This window comes from Chinchilla lanigera, unplaced genomic scaffold, assembly GCF_000276665.1.
Source record: "Chinchilla lanigera isolate Chin_1 unplaced genomic scaffold, ChiLan1.0 scaffold00011, whole genome shotgun sequence".
Taxonomy (NCBI): Eukaryota; Metazoa; Chordata; class Mammalia; order Rodentia; family Chinchillidae; genus Chinchilla; species Chinchilla lanigera.
This window is the reverse complement of record NW_004955412.1, coordinates 6,044,069-6,062,738: the sequence shown is the minus strand read 5'-3', so window position 1 is coordinate 6,062,738 and position 18,670 is coordinate 6,044,069. Positions and strand designations below refer to the sequence as shown.

The 18,670-nt window shown below is 39.5% G+C and overlaps 1 protein-coding gene across 1 annotated transcript; it reads left to right on the top strand.

Moving 5' to 3' along the window:
- The first annotated feature begins 5,626 nt into the window (after nt 1–5,626).
- On the top strand, nt 5,627–17,593 carry Mmp12 (matrix metallopeptidase 12). Its single transcript, XM_005377988.2, has 10 exons — nt 5,627–5,757; nt 7,530–7,780; nt 8,361–8,509; nt 8,595–8,720; nt 11,863–12,024; nt 12,554–12,674; nt 13,622–13,755; nt 14,121–14,280; nt 16,061–16,164; nt 17,126–17,593. The coding sequence occupies exons 1-10, from the start codon at nt 5,662–5,664 to the stop codon at nt 17,230–17,232; spliced, it is 1,410 nt and encodes a 469-aa protein (XP_005378045.1). The 5' UTR covers nt 5,627–5,661; the 3' UTR covers nt 17,233–17,593.
- Nucleotides 17,594–18,670: the final 1,077 nt, after the last annotated feature.

The following is an 18,670-nucleotide window of genomic DNA, read 5'->3' as shown; positions in this document are numbered from 1 at the left end:
TCATCCTAGTGGGAATTGGCCAGCAGAGGAAAATAAAATCTTACCTTTGTGTTGTTTTCTTTGTTTGAGAGAGTGTCATTACTAGTCGTGGCTAACCTTGTATTTCTAATCCTTCTGTCTCCTGCCAAGTGCTGGTATTACAGGTATGCACCAACATACCCAGCTAAAGTCTTACCTTTCTATATATAAAGAACAGATATACATAAAAAACATAAGCAAATATATAGTACTTGTCTAGTATTAAAATGGTATGAAGCCGGGCATGGTGACGCACACCTGTAATCCCAGCACTAGGGGGGCTGAGGCAGGAGGATCACTGCGAGTTTGAGACCAGCCTGGGCTACCAAGTGAGCTCAAGGCCAGCCTGAACTGCATAGCAAGATCCTGTCTCAAAAAGACAAAAGAATAAATAAATAAATAAAATAGTATGTGAAGAAAGACAAAATGTCTAAAACACCTCTTTGTGGGGGAGCAGTAGCAAAGGAAATGTCAAGAAATACTGCTGTGGGTGTTAAAAAGGAAAGAGAAGCCACATTTATGGAAAGGATGCTGACGGGGCAGCACAGTGCAGAGCAGTTTCCCGTATTCTCTTATTTAATGCTCACAAGAGTCATGTATAGATGAGGAAACTGAACTGAGATAACCTGAGCAAAACCACACAGCCTGTAGATAGCAGAGCGAGGCTGGAGGCCACGTCGATCTCCAAAGCCTTGCTCGTCCCGTTACAACCAGGCTGCAAAGTCAGAGTGAGCTCACCTCTGTCTGTGTCACTGTCACTATTGTCAAGAACAGGAAAATAAAGCACTTACTAACAATGTGTTTGCTTACACCTTTCCGTTGTCTCCGCCTCACCATGCACACACAGGACACCGCCTCTGCCGTATTTCATGTCTTAGCCTAGTTGTTAAAAGGGATCCATTTACTAGGGAAGAAAAGTAACAAGAGGAAGGAAGCATACTATCTGTACCTCCCCTACTTCCTCCCGCTACTTCCTTTCTCTGGGCTGCCGCCAGCATGATTGTCCTTACTCCCAAATCTCCCAAATCTGACACATTCCAGAGTTTTTTTTAAAAGCTGACAATCTACAACTTCCTTGGAAAGGATGCCTTGAGGTGAGGAAGCTCTTTGATACAACTCTGGGCTGAGCATGAACTTAGAAGACAGTAGAGTCTGATAATTTTTCTGACACTGTCTGCCTTACAAACACAAGCTGAGTAGCAGCTGCACGGGGGTTACGTCCACTGATCTGACTGGGGAGACCCCAAACACTGCTCCTCAGAGGTGTCCCAGCCCAGTTCCTTGGGAGCCTTGACATCAGAAGACACCCATACTGCGGAGCCCTGTAGTGGCAATGCAGGGATCAGGTGCCCAGAAGTTCAGCTTGCAGAGTGCAGACAAGCGCTGCTACCGCCCTAGAGAATTCACACATCTACCATACACCTAGCACTGCCCAGTTGCTCTCGGCACACGGGACAGCAAGGGCCCAGCATGTCTTTAACTAAAAAGCTTGAGGATAGGGTAAGGAAATTTTGGAGTGTTTTCCGTGAGATCATTATTGGGGAGATAGAAATATAAGAAAAGTCAAATTGGCAAATGAGGCATTTCGGAGCAGGAAGAGTGGACAGTCAGGAGACCTCCTGGATGTCCCCGTAAGCAACGCAGTTCCCCTTTTCAGACTTCCACTTCTTTATCCATAAAAGGAGAGCATTACTAGCTGAAGTCCCCTTCTTACAGGAGTAGGCTATTTACATGAAAGGGTCAGCTAGAGGTTTTTCTATGAATTTTGGGATCATCGCTCCAATTTGCCTCTGGATTCCTAAGAACGATACCAAAGATGGCTGCCGGTGACGGGATGTAGACTTGAATGTCCTGGTATCCGATGAAAGGGAGGAAATTGTGTCCAGAAATCATGGATGCCTTGGGAAGCTTTATGCTATAAAATGTGATTTTCTAATAAGGAAACTCTTAATAGCATAAGTTGTCTTTCTCATGAGGAACTCTGACCTTGACTGCTCTTCTTCACAAAAAGCATTGCTCATAGCACCTTCATTCCCACTGCCCCTGACCTGTCCCCTGGAAGCCATGCCACTCCCTCAGCAGCTCATCTGCCTTGAGGCTGAATGGTTTTGAAGTTCCTTCTACTCCTAGGGGGAGATCTGGGAAGGTACTCGATCTCCTTTGTCCCTGTTATCATCTCTTCCTTCCTTCCTTCCTTCCTTCCTTCCTTCCTTCCTTCCTTCCTTCCTTTCTTTCTTTTTTTCTTTCTTTCTCTCTCCCCCGCTCTTTCCTTCTTTCATTTTTTGAGACAGGGTCTCACTATATAGCCCAGGTTGGGCTTGCACTATGTAGCTCAGGCTGCCTTCAAACTCATGATTATCCTGCCTCAACCTTCTGAGTGCTGGGATCACAGGTGTTAGCCACCACACTCAGATACCAATTTATTTTTATTTTATTTTTTTTTATTTTAAAGAATAAAAGAAGGATAACATAATAATAGGGGGGACTTAGCAAATTACAGACAAAATGGTAGGAAATTATCAATGGTTACCATTTTACATATTATTGTCTACAAAATAGTTTCTCAGGAAAACAAATAGACAAATAATAGTGAGTTAGAGACAAAAGAGGTAGGAGATTATCAAGAGTTGTTGTGCTATACTTTGGTATCTTCAAAGTGGCTTCTAAAGAAAATAAATAGAGCTATCCATGAGTGACCTATTGAAAAATCATTAACTATTCTCAATGGTTGTTGTAGGAAACACATAATAATAAACATACATCCATTTATGAAATAGGATAGGAACATTACAAACTTTACACAGTTATGGATAGATTAGTAGGAAAATATCAATGGCTGCTGTAATACGTGGTGGTATCTTCAGAGTGGTTTCTCAGGAAGACAGAGAACCAATTTATTTTAAAATGCCTTAAATAGAGTGTTGTAAAGGAAACTAGTAATCACTGAATCCTGGGTACAGACCCCAGTACCGCCACTAAAAAAAAAGAACTCTTAAAGTATGTCAGGCAGTAGGCTAAATACTTTTGCCTATTATTTAATGTAATATCTGAAACAATTGTTGAGGAGGAAACAATTATTATTCTAATTTTACCAATGAAAAAAATTAGTTTTAAAGAAATGAAAGTAACTTCCCCAGTTTGCAAAATGATGGGGCTAAGATTCTAAAGCAGGTCAGTTTGACGGCATGACCTGAGTTTATAATCACTGCAGTGTCCTCTGCCAGCCCAAGCGACCTTTATCCTCATACTTGACTCATTTGGAGCACTTGGCAAGGCATAATCCAAAGAGAAATAAAATTTGGATGTAGTCTATCTTTATTTCTAAAGCTTTTTTTCACTTTTTGTATCTCATGTCTCCTTGAATTTTACATCCTACACTCTCAAGATACTTCCTGCAAATCTTTTAAAAACCAGGTTCTTTCCTGGTGTGGGTTAGACCAGTTCTTGCTTTCGGTGAGGCTTAGGGACACATCCTCTAAATCACGATTGCTCCTCTTGGGATGTTTACTAATGATTCCTTAGTATTCTCCAACTTGACTCATTCACATATTTATTGAGCATAAACCAACTTTCAGGTAGTTTTCGGCATGAGGAATACAGCGGTTGGAAAAACAACCCCTTTTGTATTTTCCAACAAATCCCATTTTTTACTACTTTTTAACCCAACTCTGTTGAGCTCCATCTATGTTGTTGGGCTATATTTATTGTTTGAAAAGATTATATTCCAATTTTCCCAAACATCTTCTTCTTTATAAAGAGCCACATCTGTCTGCATACTCAGTGCATGATCTTCCTTCCAGGTCAAAGGGAGGAGAATGACTATTAGTGAGCAACTCCCTCATACACTAGTATTTATAATTCATTGTCTCACTTAATCATTACAAAAGAGCAACTGGGCAAAGGTCCTTATCTGTGTTTCCAATGAAACACCTGAAAGTCCAAGTGGTTAAATCACAGAACTTGGAAAAGACAGGGCGCGGAGGTGGAATTGCAGGGAGAATGCACAGAGCCTCCTTTTCTTCCTACTTGAAAAGGGAGTCATTATTCTGGAGTCCCAGGCTTAGAAAAAGATACTTCAAGGCCAGTGAGGTGGGTCCGAGAAATGATTACACTGTAACATCATCACCTGCTTCGCACCCTATCCCCTAGATGGTACGTGAAGAATAGGGAGACAGCTAACCTGTGCCATGAGTCACAGGAGTGCTGGGCAAGCCTGTGCCCTCCCAGAGCCCCACTGCTTGCCTTTGTGCTTTTGGAGACTATTCCTAGACTCTTAAATGTTTTCAGTCTTCAAGTACAAGGGGCAGATCCCAGAAATGATAGAATTAGAACAAGGGAGAAGGAAGCTGACTTGGTAAGGAGATGGAAGGATTCCAGAGGCAAACTCTTCCTATCACCCAAAGCTGAACGAACAGCGTCAATCCTCATGCTGCCAGCTGAAGACAATTTGCGAGGTAGGGGAAGTTTGCCTCTGGTATCTCTCCTGACACTTTTTGAGATTGGTTTTCAGGTTTGATAGCTAAAGGTCTCAAATGATGGAATTAGATCCTGTACAACATACAAAGCAAGCATCAAAATGTAGTGATGCTTTGAACTTTCCCTTGCTAAATGCAAAATTTCTATGCCACAGTTCTCTTTTCAATTTAGACAGGACTCATCTCTTGTAGCAAAAAAAAAAAAAAAAAAAAAAGTAAAAAAAAAAAAAAAAAAAAAAAAAAAAAATGTGGTCCTTTAAAATTTACTATAAAACTGATTTACTCTATAACGAATACAGGGAGAGTTTTATAATGAAAATTAATACTAAGTTTTCTAAAGATGTATTTTAAGTTATCTTTACAGTCTAGGTGCTTGGGTTTGCCTTTATATTTTAACAAACACTTATTTTGTAGAATGGATGTAAGTAGAGGCTTGCTTATCTTTTTAAAGAAATATACTCTGAGATGCCCAGGTGAGTAATGGATGAGACACTAACTGACCCATAATTGCTTCAATAAGGTTATGCTTTTACTTGCCTGGTTTTATGGTTTGTGTCTGGATGTTCCCCCCAAAGCCTCATGCAGTCATGGGGGTGGACTTTTTGAAGACAGCTTGTTAATCCTGGATCTCTTGTTTTCATACCCTCACCTCAGGAAACAGGGTTACACGGCTTCCAGCTTGATTCAGCAGGGGGCCGGGGTCCTCACTTTGTAAACATGCTCAGTCTGTGCAAGAGGAGGGCACTGAGATGATGTGAGTGCTGCACCCAGTCTAGGGCTGGTAGCCTGCATACAATATAAGGGAGAAAAAGGGGCTTGCTCTCCCCGCTTTTGCTCTTGTTACTTTTGTATCTTCTGCCGCCCGTGAACAGTTGCCCCTCTGCCATGCCACCCTGCCTTGGAGCCAGATGATTATGGACTGAAACTTCTATGAACTGTGAGCTACATAAACCTTTCCCTCTTTAACTTTAGGTGTGAGGTATTTTGTCCCAGCAATGAGAGAAAAGTAACTAAGACATAGGGTTTTGAGATGGGCAGATGATATATACTGTGAGTCACTCCAAGGATTTCATAGTCTGGGCTATGGGTTCTATAAATAGGGCCAGTTAAGGAACTTGTGTTTAAAGGGAAGCGTAAGTTGAGCTAAAAACTGGAGGAAGAAGCAACAATGAAGTTTCTTCTACTGATTCTGGTCCTCCAGGTCACCACATTCGACACTGCTCTCCCCCTCAATTATACAGAAGCAGAATATACAGATGCTAAAGTAAGTACTGACACTTAGAATTTACCTAGCTTGATTTTTGTCTTTAATATTTACTGTGCTTCTTAGTTTCATTTTTAAGAACGTCATTTGAAAACTGGTGTAGGAGACTATTCTTTGTATTGAATTTTTCTTTGCCATAGAGGAGTATAAAAAAGAAATATTGGCTTTGAAGAAGTGTTATGAAATTGGTGATATTTGTCCCTGGTACTAAAAACCTGTGATCAAGGAATATTGATCGAATATAATTAGGGTTCACTTCTACTATTGTATTTTACATTAGTCACTTAATACCAATTCATAATCTGAGTTTGTTCAATGACCTGGCCTATTTAACCACTTCAAGCTCCTACAGCAGTTTTGGCATACTCCCTTTACTCACTTTCATTCCAGATATTCTTCATAAGCATTTAAATTCTTTTATATTTATTTACTTGTTTTGGTTTTTCTGAGACAAGGTCTCACTATGAAGTTCAGGCTGGTCTCGAACTCACTCTGTGCACCAGCCTTGCCTTGAACTCATGGTGTTCCTCTTACGTTAGACTCTGAAGTGCTGGCATTACAGGCGTGCGCCACCACACCAAGTTCTTAAGCACTGTTAAATGTAATTTTTCAGTTGTTAGTTTTTCTTCTAATTAAAAGCTTAATTTCCTATTCTCTAAATTATTTTCCATTCTTATTTTAGTTTTTTGAGACAAGGTTGTTGTTACATGGTGCAGGCTATCTTTCAAACCATTGGCTTATGTGATCCTTGTTCCGCAGTTTTCTGAATATATACCCGGCTCTCTTTTCCAAAATTACTTTCTCTTTGAATTTATCATAATTGCTCACTGTGTCGTTTTGGGTGTTTTTGTTGTTTGTTTGTTTAATAGTGCTATCAACAGAATGCAGGGCCTTGCTATATGATAGGCATCTTGGTTACTTTTCTTCTTACTGAGACAAAAGACCCAACACCCAACGTTAAAGGAGGAAAGGTTTATTTTGGGCCCTAGTTTGTAGAGGTTTCCATCCATAATTGACTGACTCCAAGGCAGCATGGCACGGCAGAGCAGCATCACAGAGGAGAAAAAAGCATTCATGGCACGGAAGACAGAAGGCAGGAGCCAGCAAAGCAGCAAGCAGCAAACAATGACAGCTGCTCTCTTTCTGTCCCTTATATTCTATTCAGGCTGCACAGCCTTAGGGTGGGCAGCACGTGCCTCCCCATTACCCCCATTACCCACACTCACAATTATGCCAAAGCAGTCAGTGGGCTAATTTAGTAATCACACACCCTTGATCCTAGCATCGCACACAAGATTCCAGCATCACACACTCTAGATCCAGCCACCCCTGAAGAGCCCCACCTATAGTGCATGGGGCTTTGGGAGGACATGTACACATAACCCATAAAACTGGGTAAGGGCTCATCCGTTGAGCTACACCTTCAGCCAAACTGCAGGTTTTTATCCCAATTCAAGTATCCTCACTTAAAGGTTCTACTACTTATGAAATGCCATGATTTTGTTGAAGTTGCAATTAAGTAGAAACAAGTTTGAAGTAGTAAAAGCCTAAAGATTTTTCTACTGGGCTACCAGCAGCAAATTTAATTACAAATTCATGACATGCATTTGCTAGCTCAGAAAATTAAAAATCCTTTCTCAATATAACTGTCCAGTGAATGACAACTGGTGACTGAAATACCTGGCTCCAAAACATAGGTGCACAGCTGAGTCATATATGCAGAGATCCCAACAGAAACTTTTTAATGCGTTATTGCATGTATTTTTTTCCAGACGTATTTGACACTGTTTTACAACCTTAATGAAACAGACAGCTACCAAACGAAAAAAATGAAATTAGATACTAATGTTCTAGAAGAAAAAATCCAGGAAATGCAGAAGTTCTTTGGGCTAAAAGTGACTGGGCAGCTGGACAGACCCACTCTGCAGGTGATGAAAACCCCTCGATGTGGAGTGCCTGACGTGCACCATTTCAGCACAATGCGCCAGAGGCTGGTGTGGAAGAATCATTTTATCACCTACAGGTAATGCAGGTGTCTGAAGCCGTGCATTTTTCTACTTTTCCTTGGTCTGAATTCTAGAACGCTGAACCATTTAGATGGTAACCTGTTGTCTGGAAGTAGATAAACAGCTGGCTTCAATCATTAACTCTATCTCTGTGTTACATTTTATTATCTCTAGAAGGAGATGTAATTGTTGTAATTGTTTGGTTTGCCAGTCAGTCCAGCAAAAAGCAGCAAATAAAAGGAGAAGGAAGATAAATCAAATATAAGTAAGAGATAGGAGAAAGTTTATAGTCCAATTGGGTAAGACTGGGGGTCTGGGAGCAGGAATAGAAGGTTTAAGCTTCTGCAAAATAAATCCTTCACGGTGATGACCTGTAATTCATAAGTAAGGAGAAATTAAGTTAAATTTTGGTGAAGGAGAAAGTTGTCCAAGTAATAAGGGTTTTGTACTTAAAGAAGCAATTTTTTTAAAAAAAATCAAGTCTCTTGATTTATGAAATCATTCATCCTCCAGTGGTGGTAGCAAAACTAAAATACTGTGATAAGGCAAAATTAACACATGGTTTCCGTATATTCTCTCTCTTTTTTTCTCTTAAAGAATCACTAATTACACTCCTGACATGAGGCGCCAGGAAGTCGATGATGCCATTCAGAAAGCTTTTCAAGTATGGAGTGATGTGACCCCCTTGAGATTCAGAAAGATTTATGCAGGCGAGGCTGACATTATGATATCTTTTGCTTACGGAGGTAAAGAACCAGGATTTCACCTGTGTAATTTGGCATGATTTGTAACATGTACCGAAGCACTAATTTTCTTTCGCTTTTTTAAAAGATCATGGTGACTTCAATCCTTTTGATGGCAGAGATGGAATTTTAGCTCATGCTTTTGGACCTGGATCTGGTCGTGGAGGAGATGCACATTTCGATGAGGCGGAAACCTGGAGTGCAAATTCCAGAGGTAGGGAGAAAAAAGCACAGAGCAAACAGAAAGTAAACAAAATTTAAAATGAGTCCTAATTTTGAAAGACAACATTCTGAGAGAAGACTATAGCATGGAGAAACCTGTTCTGATCATGAGTATGTTCCTTTTCTTTCTTTTTTCTTTTTATTGGCCCAAGTTTTTTTTTTATTTTAAAAAGAATAAAAAACAATAACAAAATAACAACAACAAAGACGAAAAACAAGCAGCAGAATTTGTCATAGAATCTTGGAAACAACCCAAATGCCCATCCACTGAGGAGTGGAGAAAAAAGATGTGATTTTTTTATACAATGGAGTATTACTCAGGTGTAAAAAAGAGATAAACTTGAGGCTCTTATAGGTAAATGGATGCAACTAAAGACCATAGTCATAAGTGAAATAAATCACACCCACATGCATAAACATTATATTGTCTGCCTACTGTAAGAACTTGAAAGAGTAAATAAAATCCGAAAGGTACAATAGATATTGTGAAAGGAAAAGAAATTGCTCAAAGGGAAGGAACAACTGGGATGAGGCAAAGGAGAAAAAGAAAGAAAGAAAGAAGGAAGGGAAATATATGTATATATGTACATAGAAGGATATATATGTAGTGTTGACATCTATTGGTTTATTGAAAGGAACAGTTAATGCTTAAACATTTTGAGCAATTTTGCATAAGTATGCTTCTAAATAAAATTTAACATTATATCTGAGTCTCAGTTTCACGCTTTATAAAGTGAGGCTTTTGGACTAGATTAGCTTAAAAATTATCCCTAAGGGTCATTCTGTGAGGATTCTATGAGCTATAAGCAAGTTCATTAGTGTAAACTTCTGGAGAGGTAAAAGTTGTTATTTTGGTCTTGACAGCAAGACCATAAACTCAAAGGCAAACACTAGTATTAATTCTCTGAGTGCCAAAAGGTAAGATAAAGTTGTTGAGTGTGATTCATTATATGATACCAAAATTGCTTGGGTTGCAGAGATACAAAAAAATAGTTATAGAGAATTTGGAGAACCATGTGGAAAAGCACGTGATTACAGTCATGTAGTGTTGTGTGGTCCTGGCATAAAATTTTCAGAATGTCCAGCCAATTATTTAACTACGTGTGTTTACTAACTATAACTATTTACTAACTATAACTATTTACTAACTAACTATAACTATAACTATTTACTAAGTATAACTATTCATCCTATGTCTCAGGTAGTGAGAGTTGAGCATAAGTAAGCACATGGGAAAATTCAAACCCATCGGAAGCCTTCCTAATTCTCTACTGGAAATTATAGATTGTAAAACTCTCTCCTGTGGAAAGTAAACAGGGAGAAAGTCAAGAATGTGGTCTACTCAATATCCTCCCTCTGGTCACCAGTGTACATGTTACACACCAGTGTTTTATAGACAGTATGTCCACTGGAGAAGCTCCTGTAGCCTGACACATAGCTTGAGGCTTATCAAATTCTACTATCAAAGCACATCATGCAGGATTAAGTACTTAGAGAACTGGAAATCCTCAGCCATCTGAGGGTTATTAAATGTGTCTCCGTTTTATCTGAGGTTATGTGGGAATCATAAACTCTTCATCTGAAATGAGATAATTGTATTTGTTAGCTACAAAGAATGTTTTGGAATTCTAAAATATCTTAGAAAAGTAATTCGATGCAGCTCTGTACAGATGGAAAAATTTAGACCAAGAGAAGGGTAGTGGCTAGTTTGTGGAGAAACCGAGGCTGAAGTATGTATTTCCTAGCCCTTAACCTTATTTCTAATTGACTAGAGTCTATGCTTTCAAAGTTATTTATAAAAATTCTACCTTAAGGTGCTCATTCTCAGCCTACTTTCTGACCCAGTAAATCAAACGAACAGTTATATCAAAGACACTGAGTTTCTAATATGGTGGTGAGTGACACAGTGGTGGAATACAGAATTAAAACTGACATAGTCCTATCCTTGGGCATGCAGTCTAGTGAGAAACTGGGTGCAAATACACATCCATTGTGGGGAAATGAAGACCAATGATGATGCTTCGTACAAAGTGTTGGGAGAATCAAGAGGAGGAAAAGTTCAGGTTTAGACAAACTGTAAAACCTATATTTACTTTTCCCAGAGTCTTGTGCAGAGTGGAGAGAATAACTCAACCCTTGCTTTTTTTATTTTGAGACGAGGACTCACTAGCTAGGAATAGGTTTATCTCTCCACTCACACAGCTATGGCTTTTTCTAAAATGTTCTACAATAGAATATATTTTACTTGTCTGCCAATGCAGTAGTTTTAACTGGAAGCAACTTGGTCCCCAGTGGGATGTTTGACAATATCTGGAGACATTTTTTCATTGTCAAAGCTGCAGGGAGGTTGTACCTGCATTTAGTGGTAAAACGCAGGTTTCTAAGCATTATAATGCAGAAGATCACCCTAACCACAAAGAATTATCTGACTTATACCATCAGTAATGCTGAAATTGAGAAACCCTATTCAAGACAATGGGGATATAAGTAAAGGACTTTAAGCCCTTTTAAATGCTTCCCAAAAATAAAAAAAAATAAATGTTTCCCTTTCACTGTATAAGATGTTGCATCACTGTTTTCAAAATTACAAAGAATAAATGGAAACCTAAGTGTCCAGCAACTAATGAGGGGATAAAGAAAGTGGTACATAAGATGAAACTATTCAGTCATAGAAAGAGGAAATCTTGTCATATGGATAGAAATGAAAGTCATTATGTTAAGTGGGAAAATCCGGGCACAAAAAGACAAGTACCACATGATCTTACTCATTGTGAAACCTAAAAACTTGATCTCATTGAATTGAGAAGACTCTGGTGGTTACCAGTGGCCAGGGAGATTTAGGGAGAGGGAGGGTAAGGGCAGTGAGATAAGAGTAAGAAATTCTGTCCGGTTATAAAGAGCAATCATGCAGTGTGTCACTCAGAGAGCCAGAGGAAAGGATTTTGAATGTTCTTACCACAAAACAGTAAATCTTTGAGGAGATAGGTGTGTTCACCTTCATTTGAATATTACACAATGTACACAGTACCAAAATATCACACGGTAGCCTATAGATACGTATAATTTCATGTGTTGGTTAAAAAACAGATGACATGTGTTTCACAGCTTTGCCCTTTGGGGTGGTTTCTCCTTAGGCAGAAATCTGTTCCTTGTTGCTGTTCATGAGCTTGGCCACTCCCTGGGGCTCGGTCATTCCAATGATCGAAAGGCCATAATGTTTCCCAACTATGGTTATCTGGACCCCCGCACATTTCGCCTCTCTGCTGATGACATACGTGGCATTCAATTCCTCTATGGTGAGTTGAACTTCTTTATCATGTTGCTGTCTAAAGCTAGACACGCTTATGAGTAATCTAGTAATATTATCTTCCTCTCCCTGGTGAGGGTACGAGGCCTAGTGTGTCAATGTGGGGCAAGGTCTGAGGTTCTTTCTGTCTGACGTTATTGAATAAGGCCCAAAGAGAAAATAATTCAACTGGAAAAAAAAAAATCAAAGTGATCACATTGTTCTCTTCCACGATTGATATTGCAACCATATGGGGAAAATTCTTAGCTCATACTTCTAACGAGTTTTAGAGAAAATTTAAATTGATTTTGATGTATCGTTCATTTAGAAAATGGATTGTTTTTAAAAGAACAGTTCTTTCTCCTATGATCAAAATGAAAAGACTTTTCTTTTTTTTTTTTTTTTTTGGTTTTGGTTTTTTCTCCGGTACCAGGAACCAAACTCACGACCTTGCGCTTGCCAGGCAGGCGCTTTGCCGCTGAGCTAAATCCCCAGCCCCGAAAAGACTTTTCTTAATGCTTCTTGAAATGCACTTTCAGGGGGTCCAGCAAAGCCCCAGCCAACATCACATCCTGACAGTACATCAGTTTCCTGTGACCCCAACTTGAGTTTTGATGCTGTCACTAAAGTGGGAGATAAAATTTTTTTCTTTAAAGACCGGTAAGATCATTTTCATACCTAATTAATATTAAAGGCTCCTTTATGTGCGTGCGTGTGTGTGTGTGTGTGTCTGTGTGTGTGTGTGTGTGTGACAGAGAGAGAGAGAGAGAGAGAGAGAGAGAGAGAGAGAAATGAAAATTGTAGGCAGGACTTGTATCAGTAGGCAATGAAAAGATCTTGATGATTTTGAAGCAGGAAAGCAGTGCAATTAATTGTTTGCATTTTAACTAGAAAACTGATGCATAAAAATGAATTTACAAGCCATGCGTGGTGCTACACAACTATAATCCCAGTACTCTGGGTGACTGAGGCAGGAGGATCCCCAGATCAACCCAAATCTGGGAAGATTAGCAAGACCTTATCTCAAAACACAAACACACAAACACATGCAAACACAAAATGAAATCGTTAGAAGACGATGAACAGAAAAGCCCAACTATTTTACTCATAGATCAAAGTGGTGAAATCTGGAACTAAAGGCTGTGAAAGAGTTCTATGTATTTCTTGAATAAAAAATAATGTAAAGAATATAAAAAAGAGAATCCCAGGATACCTTATGAGTTATGTTTTAAAACACAGATTGAAGTGTGTAGGGGCAGTGGAGAAGATTAGTATTTGGTGGGTAGGACCAAGAGTCCTCCTTTGTGGGATTATAAAACAAACATCTGATATTAGGTGTCTTCCCTCTAGTTAGAAAACTGGCAAATAGACTGTGGGCCCAGACTAAAACCTCTATCCTTGGATTCCAAGCTCCAGAATATGTCAAGTGCTAGAGTCATTGTCATGTTGAGTAAGATCCTTTCCTCATGGCGCTCCTAGAAATTCACAGACTAGAATGTGAAAACAACAGAAAGAAATATTAAACCATTTCACAGTTCTCTGCCATTCTTGGGTCAAGGAGCCTGAATCCACACAATGTTTAACGCGTTGAATGTCCTTCACGGCAGGTTCTTCTGGTCGAAGCCTCTCGAGGAACCAAACGTCAGAGTTAGCTTGATTTCTTCCTTATGGCCAACCTTGCCACTTGGCATTCAAGCTGCTTATGAAACTGAAGCCAGAAATGAAGTTTATCTTTTTAAAGGTAATTCCAAAGTCTAGTTTTGCTGTTGAATATGCTTTAAGGAAAAGAATGAAGAAATAGTACTACTTTTTATAGATGTAAACCAAAAGTGTACCTTCATTTTATTAAAGATGGCTCTGAGCTCTAAGTTACAGCAGGTTAATTGCACAGGAAATATACCCAATATTTGAAGAAGGTTTGTAAATTATAAGACAGTAGTATCTGTGGGGGAGGAGGCATGGAGTCATAGAAGACAGACCTTTCTCAAGAAAAGCAGGTACGGTAATACATTTTAGAATTCTGGGAAAAGAAGGATGCTTGCAGTAAGTACTTTATACTACTCTGTCTCTATAATTCTAATATACCATTTTTCTTTGTCTTCACAGATGATAAGTACTGGCTAGTTAGTAATTTAAAACCACAGCCGAACTATCCCAAGAGCATATATTCTCTGGGCTTCCCCCAGCACGTGAAAAGGATCGATGCAGCTCTCTTCAACCCGTTTCTCTATAAGACTTACTTCTTTGTAGACAATCAATATTGGAGGTGAGCTTTCCTGACTGCTACTCTGACCCCTAGGATTTGTGAAACAGGAATGGAGCAGAGTCTTGCAGAAGGTAGCTTTTCTGTGCAAGAGCTCAGAGCCTTGACCTCCCTGAGACAGGCTCAAGAAAACGTAAGACGGAGATAGTCACGTGTCCACATAGTTCTCTCCTCTGTGATTTTGGTTTCTGATATAGGATATCATATATAATGTGTTTTTTAAAAGAAACATTTTGGGCTGGGGATTTGGCTAAGTGGTAGAATGCTTGCATGGCATGCATGGGGAACTGGGTTCAATTCCCAACACTGTGAAGGGTGTATTTAAAAAATTAAAAGAGTACTTCAAATAAAATGTTATGTTATTCATTGTAGTGGAAACACTGGAAAATAGTGTTGCCGCTATATGAGGCCAATTATTTAGTCTACAGTCATTTTGGGGCTATACAGATTTTCAGACTTCTCTCCGTGATTACTGGACCCAGAACACCCAATGAGGAAGCCATCCTTTGACAGGATGTCCAGGCAGTGTACCATGACAGGAAGTCAGACGGCCAGACAGAGCCAGGAGCTCATCTGAGCGGTTCTCTGGGTTTATCTCTAGAGTCTGATTTTGGAGTAAGACAGGAACCTCTATATCAGTGATGGCCAAATTTTTAGAGCTTTCAATGATACAAACAACCCACTGTAGCACGCGTGTTAGATTTGCCACCACTGCCCTATACACTCTTCTGAGGAAACCAATCATTTCCTGGATTGCTTGCATGGCTGACATAAGCATAATAGAATGTACTAAGAAGGTTACATTATCAACTCTACTTTTCAGAAAGTTCTATTTGCTGAAATCCGAAGTTCTTTTTCTCAGGACTTGGGTGCATGGTAAAAGTTCAACAGAACTTTTGATTTTAGCAAATAGAAGTTTCTGAAGGGTTCACACACTGACGTAATTCATAGCTTATCCTTAACATTGACATTTTCATTCTGACCAGTGTCTGTGTTTACTTTTCTTTTCTTTTTTTGGTTTTTTTTCCAGTACCATGAATCGAACTAATGACCTCGCACTTGCCAGGCAGGCACTGTGCCGCTGAGCTAAATCCCCAGCCCCTGTGTTTACTTTTCTGATTTCACCTGGGCCCAGATTTTTCTTTCCCTCAATGGACAGAAACAAGGGCCTATAATTATCACAGTCATGATGAGCAATAGATATTTGGAGAACTAAGTTAATAACAGGTAGATTCAATTGTTACTTGGAAATCTAGAAAGAAACAGAATTCTTTGACTCATTGGTAAAAGAAAATTAAGAAAAATTCTGGGGTCTAAGTAGCTTGGATATGGTAAAATTGTTTATTTTTCATTTCTCCCTAACATGTATGTTTAAAACCTTTTGGATCCATGGCTTTTAAACCCTTGCCTTCTATTATCTTATTGGGAAAAAAAATCATTGATTTTGTCTCTGTAGAAAGTTTTGAAAAGGCAGTAACAGACAACAAAATAATCTAGTTAACAGGGGACCAAATCACTGTGAGTACCGGGCTCTGTAACAGAGAACCAAGAACTGGGGAAAGCACTGGGGGAATGGCAAAAGGTTTAACTATCATCAGGAAGCCTAAGTTTGGAGTCCTGAAGGGACTTTTAGTCAAGGAGCAAACAATTTTACTCCTTGGTTTCTTCATCAGTACAGTTAAAGCCTTTCCAGAAGAGCCTTCTGGGACAGAAGTTAAGTTTGTAGTTCACATCATAAAATCCACCTTCTGATTGGGTTCTTGCTGGTTATTTCTTTGCTCAGGTATGATGAAAGGAAAAAGGTCATGGACCCTGGTTATCCTCAACTGATTACCAGGCACTTCCCAGGAGTCAGGCCTAAGATTGACGCAGCCTTCTACTTCAAAGGTAAGTAGATTAGGAGACCATGAAGACATTGAAATTCTTTCTTTCTGTCTATCACCTATCTATCTATCTATCTATCTATCTATCTATCTATCTATCTATCTATGGAACTAGGGATTGAAACCCAGGGCCTTTGTACTTAACTCTATCTCCAATCCTTTAAAAAAATTTTTTTTTAAATTTTGAAATAAGTTCTTGCTTAGTCACTAAGTTGCTAAGGCTGGGCTTGAACATGTGATCCTTTTGCTTCAGCCTCCCAAAGTACCACACCAAACTTGGAAAAATCAGAGTACGGATGGTCTCCAAATTAGAAAGGGACAGGCTCTGCAATTCTCCACAGGGCCATGGAGGGAAATACTGTGCTTGGCTTGATAGGATAGAAGAGGATGGTCAAGGAGTGGGGCGTCCAGTGATACATTGCTGGGAGGTCTGGCAGGCAGAAGGAATGCGATGGCTGCTGTGTCTCCCCCATCTCTGAGTCTCTGCAGTTTCCTGTGACCACATCAGCTGCACAGTATGAACCAGTGAGCACGTGTCAGGGGCGCTCAGGCTGGGCTGGAGCTTCAGACTCTCCCAGACCTTGCCGTCGTCAATTTTTGTCCAATTCCTATCCTCAAGGGCTTTCATAGGCTGGAACTGACGGTGGGGAAAGAGAAGCTCAGATTTTGTTGTGAACACTGAAGCCTCAGCAAAATTTTCAGTGGTCCAATATTTTCAGTTTTTCCTTCATCACTTTCCAAGACTATTAGGTGCCCTGTTTGTCTCCTGTACCATCTCTCAAGTCCTTTGCCCACAGGGTAGATATGTGGGGCAAGATACACTGCCAAAGGTCCCCAACATGTATATTCTTATATAGTATCTCATCTAATCTAGGCAATCTATAAAAAAAGACCTAGTTTTTTTTTTTTTTTTTTTTTTTGAAATACAAAGGGGAAAAATTAAATAACTTGTTTTCTTTTTTTAGGACACTATTATTTCTTCCAAGGATCTAAACAACTTCAGTACGATGTCCAGTTACACCGTGTCACCAAAAGGCTGAAAAGCAATAGCTGGTTTGGTTGTGAGGAATGATGTTTTTAATGGTGTTTGTCAATTCACTTCAATTTAATAAATATTTATTGTATATATGCTACATGCTCAAATACCTCTATGTAGTTATATATATCATAAAAAAGATAAAAATCTGCAAGCTACATGACTGTGCAGTGAAATGATTATAGAAAATGTAAACCCTTACTATCCATTTTTACTTGATTCTATTAAGTTTGAAAATAGGCCAACAGTATACCTTCAAAGGCCAAGAGTGTACCTTTTGGAGGCTGCTGTATAGGTTTGTCCCTACCATCTTTAGACTGAGAAATTAAGATTATTCCTCTGTCTTAACTAAAATTAAACATATTATTTTGCTTAAATAAAAATTTTAAAGAAAATGTTTGGTTGTTAACACGTTTTTTTTCTTGCAAAGCAATGTATTTCAAAAACAAGTGAGCCTACTTGTAAATGAAGTCTTTCTGTGGCCGGACCAACGGGTGACTAGAAACATGACAACTATAAAAAAAGCAAAAGCTTAGATTGCTACTGGTCACTTGTATAAGGCCACCTGCATCCTTGGTCTCAAGATCAGAAAGCGCTCTTCATCCTCTCCATGATGTCAAGGAGTAACTCCACAGACAGGAGGGAGGAAGGGGAGGAAATCTGAAGGGAAGTAAGCCTCTCACTTCCTAGGGAATAACTTTTCCTGTAGGGCTGTCTGGGCCCTCTTCCTTACAAAAGCAGTTCTAGGGTCATCCTAGAATTGTAAGTACGAGTATCCACTTACATTCAGAGTGGATCTAAGACATGAGGATGAAGATCTCCTCCCCGTCTAGACTCTTTGTCTTCCCCACACGACCCCTGGTTTCAGTTCATTCCACTCTTTGAAATGATCATGTGACTGGAGACAGGCTTAACGGTATCTTGGATCTTGAGTGCATCAATCAGTTTTAAAACTAGACGCATCCACAAACTCATACTGGTAAAAGCTGTACAGCATATACAGTGCAGAAGATGAGGAAAATGTGTCAAAGAAACAAAGCAAATTGCTGTGAGACAGGCCAAGCTATGAGCATACTGCGCTTAGCATGCATTTTGTGGGTACTTTTTTCCCCATAATAAACCTGTGAGAGGGGTACCACTAACGTATCCTCCTAAATTTAAGGAATCTTAGATTTAATCACTCGTCAAGGTCACAAGCAATGACACAGCCCACATGTGAGGGAAGAGGGAAAGATAGGGAGAGGGAGGATGGAGGGAGGGAAGGGATGGGGAAAGTGGGGGGAGAGGGGGAGGAGGGAGAGAAAAGAAGCAGAAAAAGAGGAATGTAGCTAATGAACTCATCCAAAGCTACATAGCCTTAGAGCAGTAAGTTAATGCTAGGAACTCTGAGCCCAGAACTGATGTCATTAAGGGCCACAAGATTCTGCCTTTCAGATTTACAAAGTAGAAAAAAAATCAAGTTTAAATCTCTATA

Excerpts from the sequence above, each read along its gene's own strand:
- Mmp12 (XM_005377988.2), top strand. The coding sequence starts at position 5,662 with ATGAAGTTTCTTCTACTGATTCTGGTCCTCCAGGTCACCACATTCGAC. Across the intron at positions 7,781-8,360 it reads AATCATTTTATCACCTACAG|AATCACTAATTACACTCCTG; the intron begins GTAATGCAGGTG and ends TTTCTCTTAAAG. Across the intron at positions 14,281-16,060 it reads GTAGACAATCAATATTGGAG|GTATGATGAAAGGAAAAAGG; the intron begins GTGAGCTTTCCT and ends TTCTTTGCTCAG.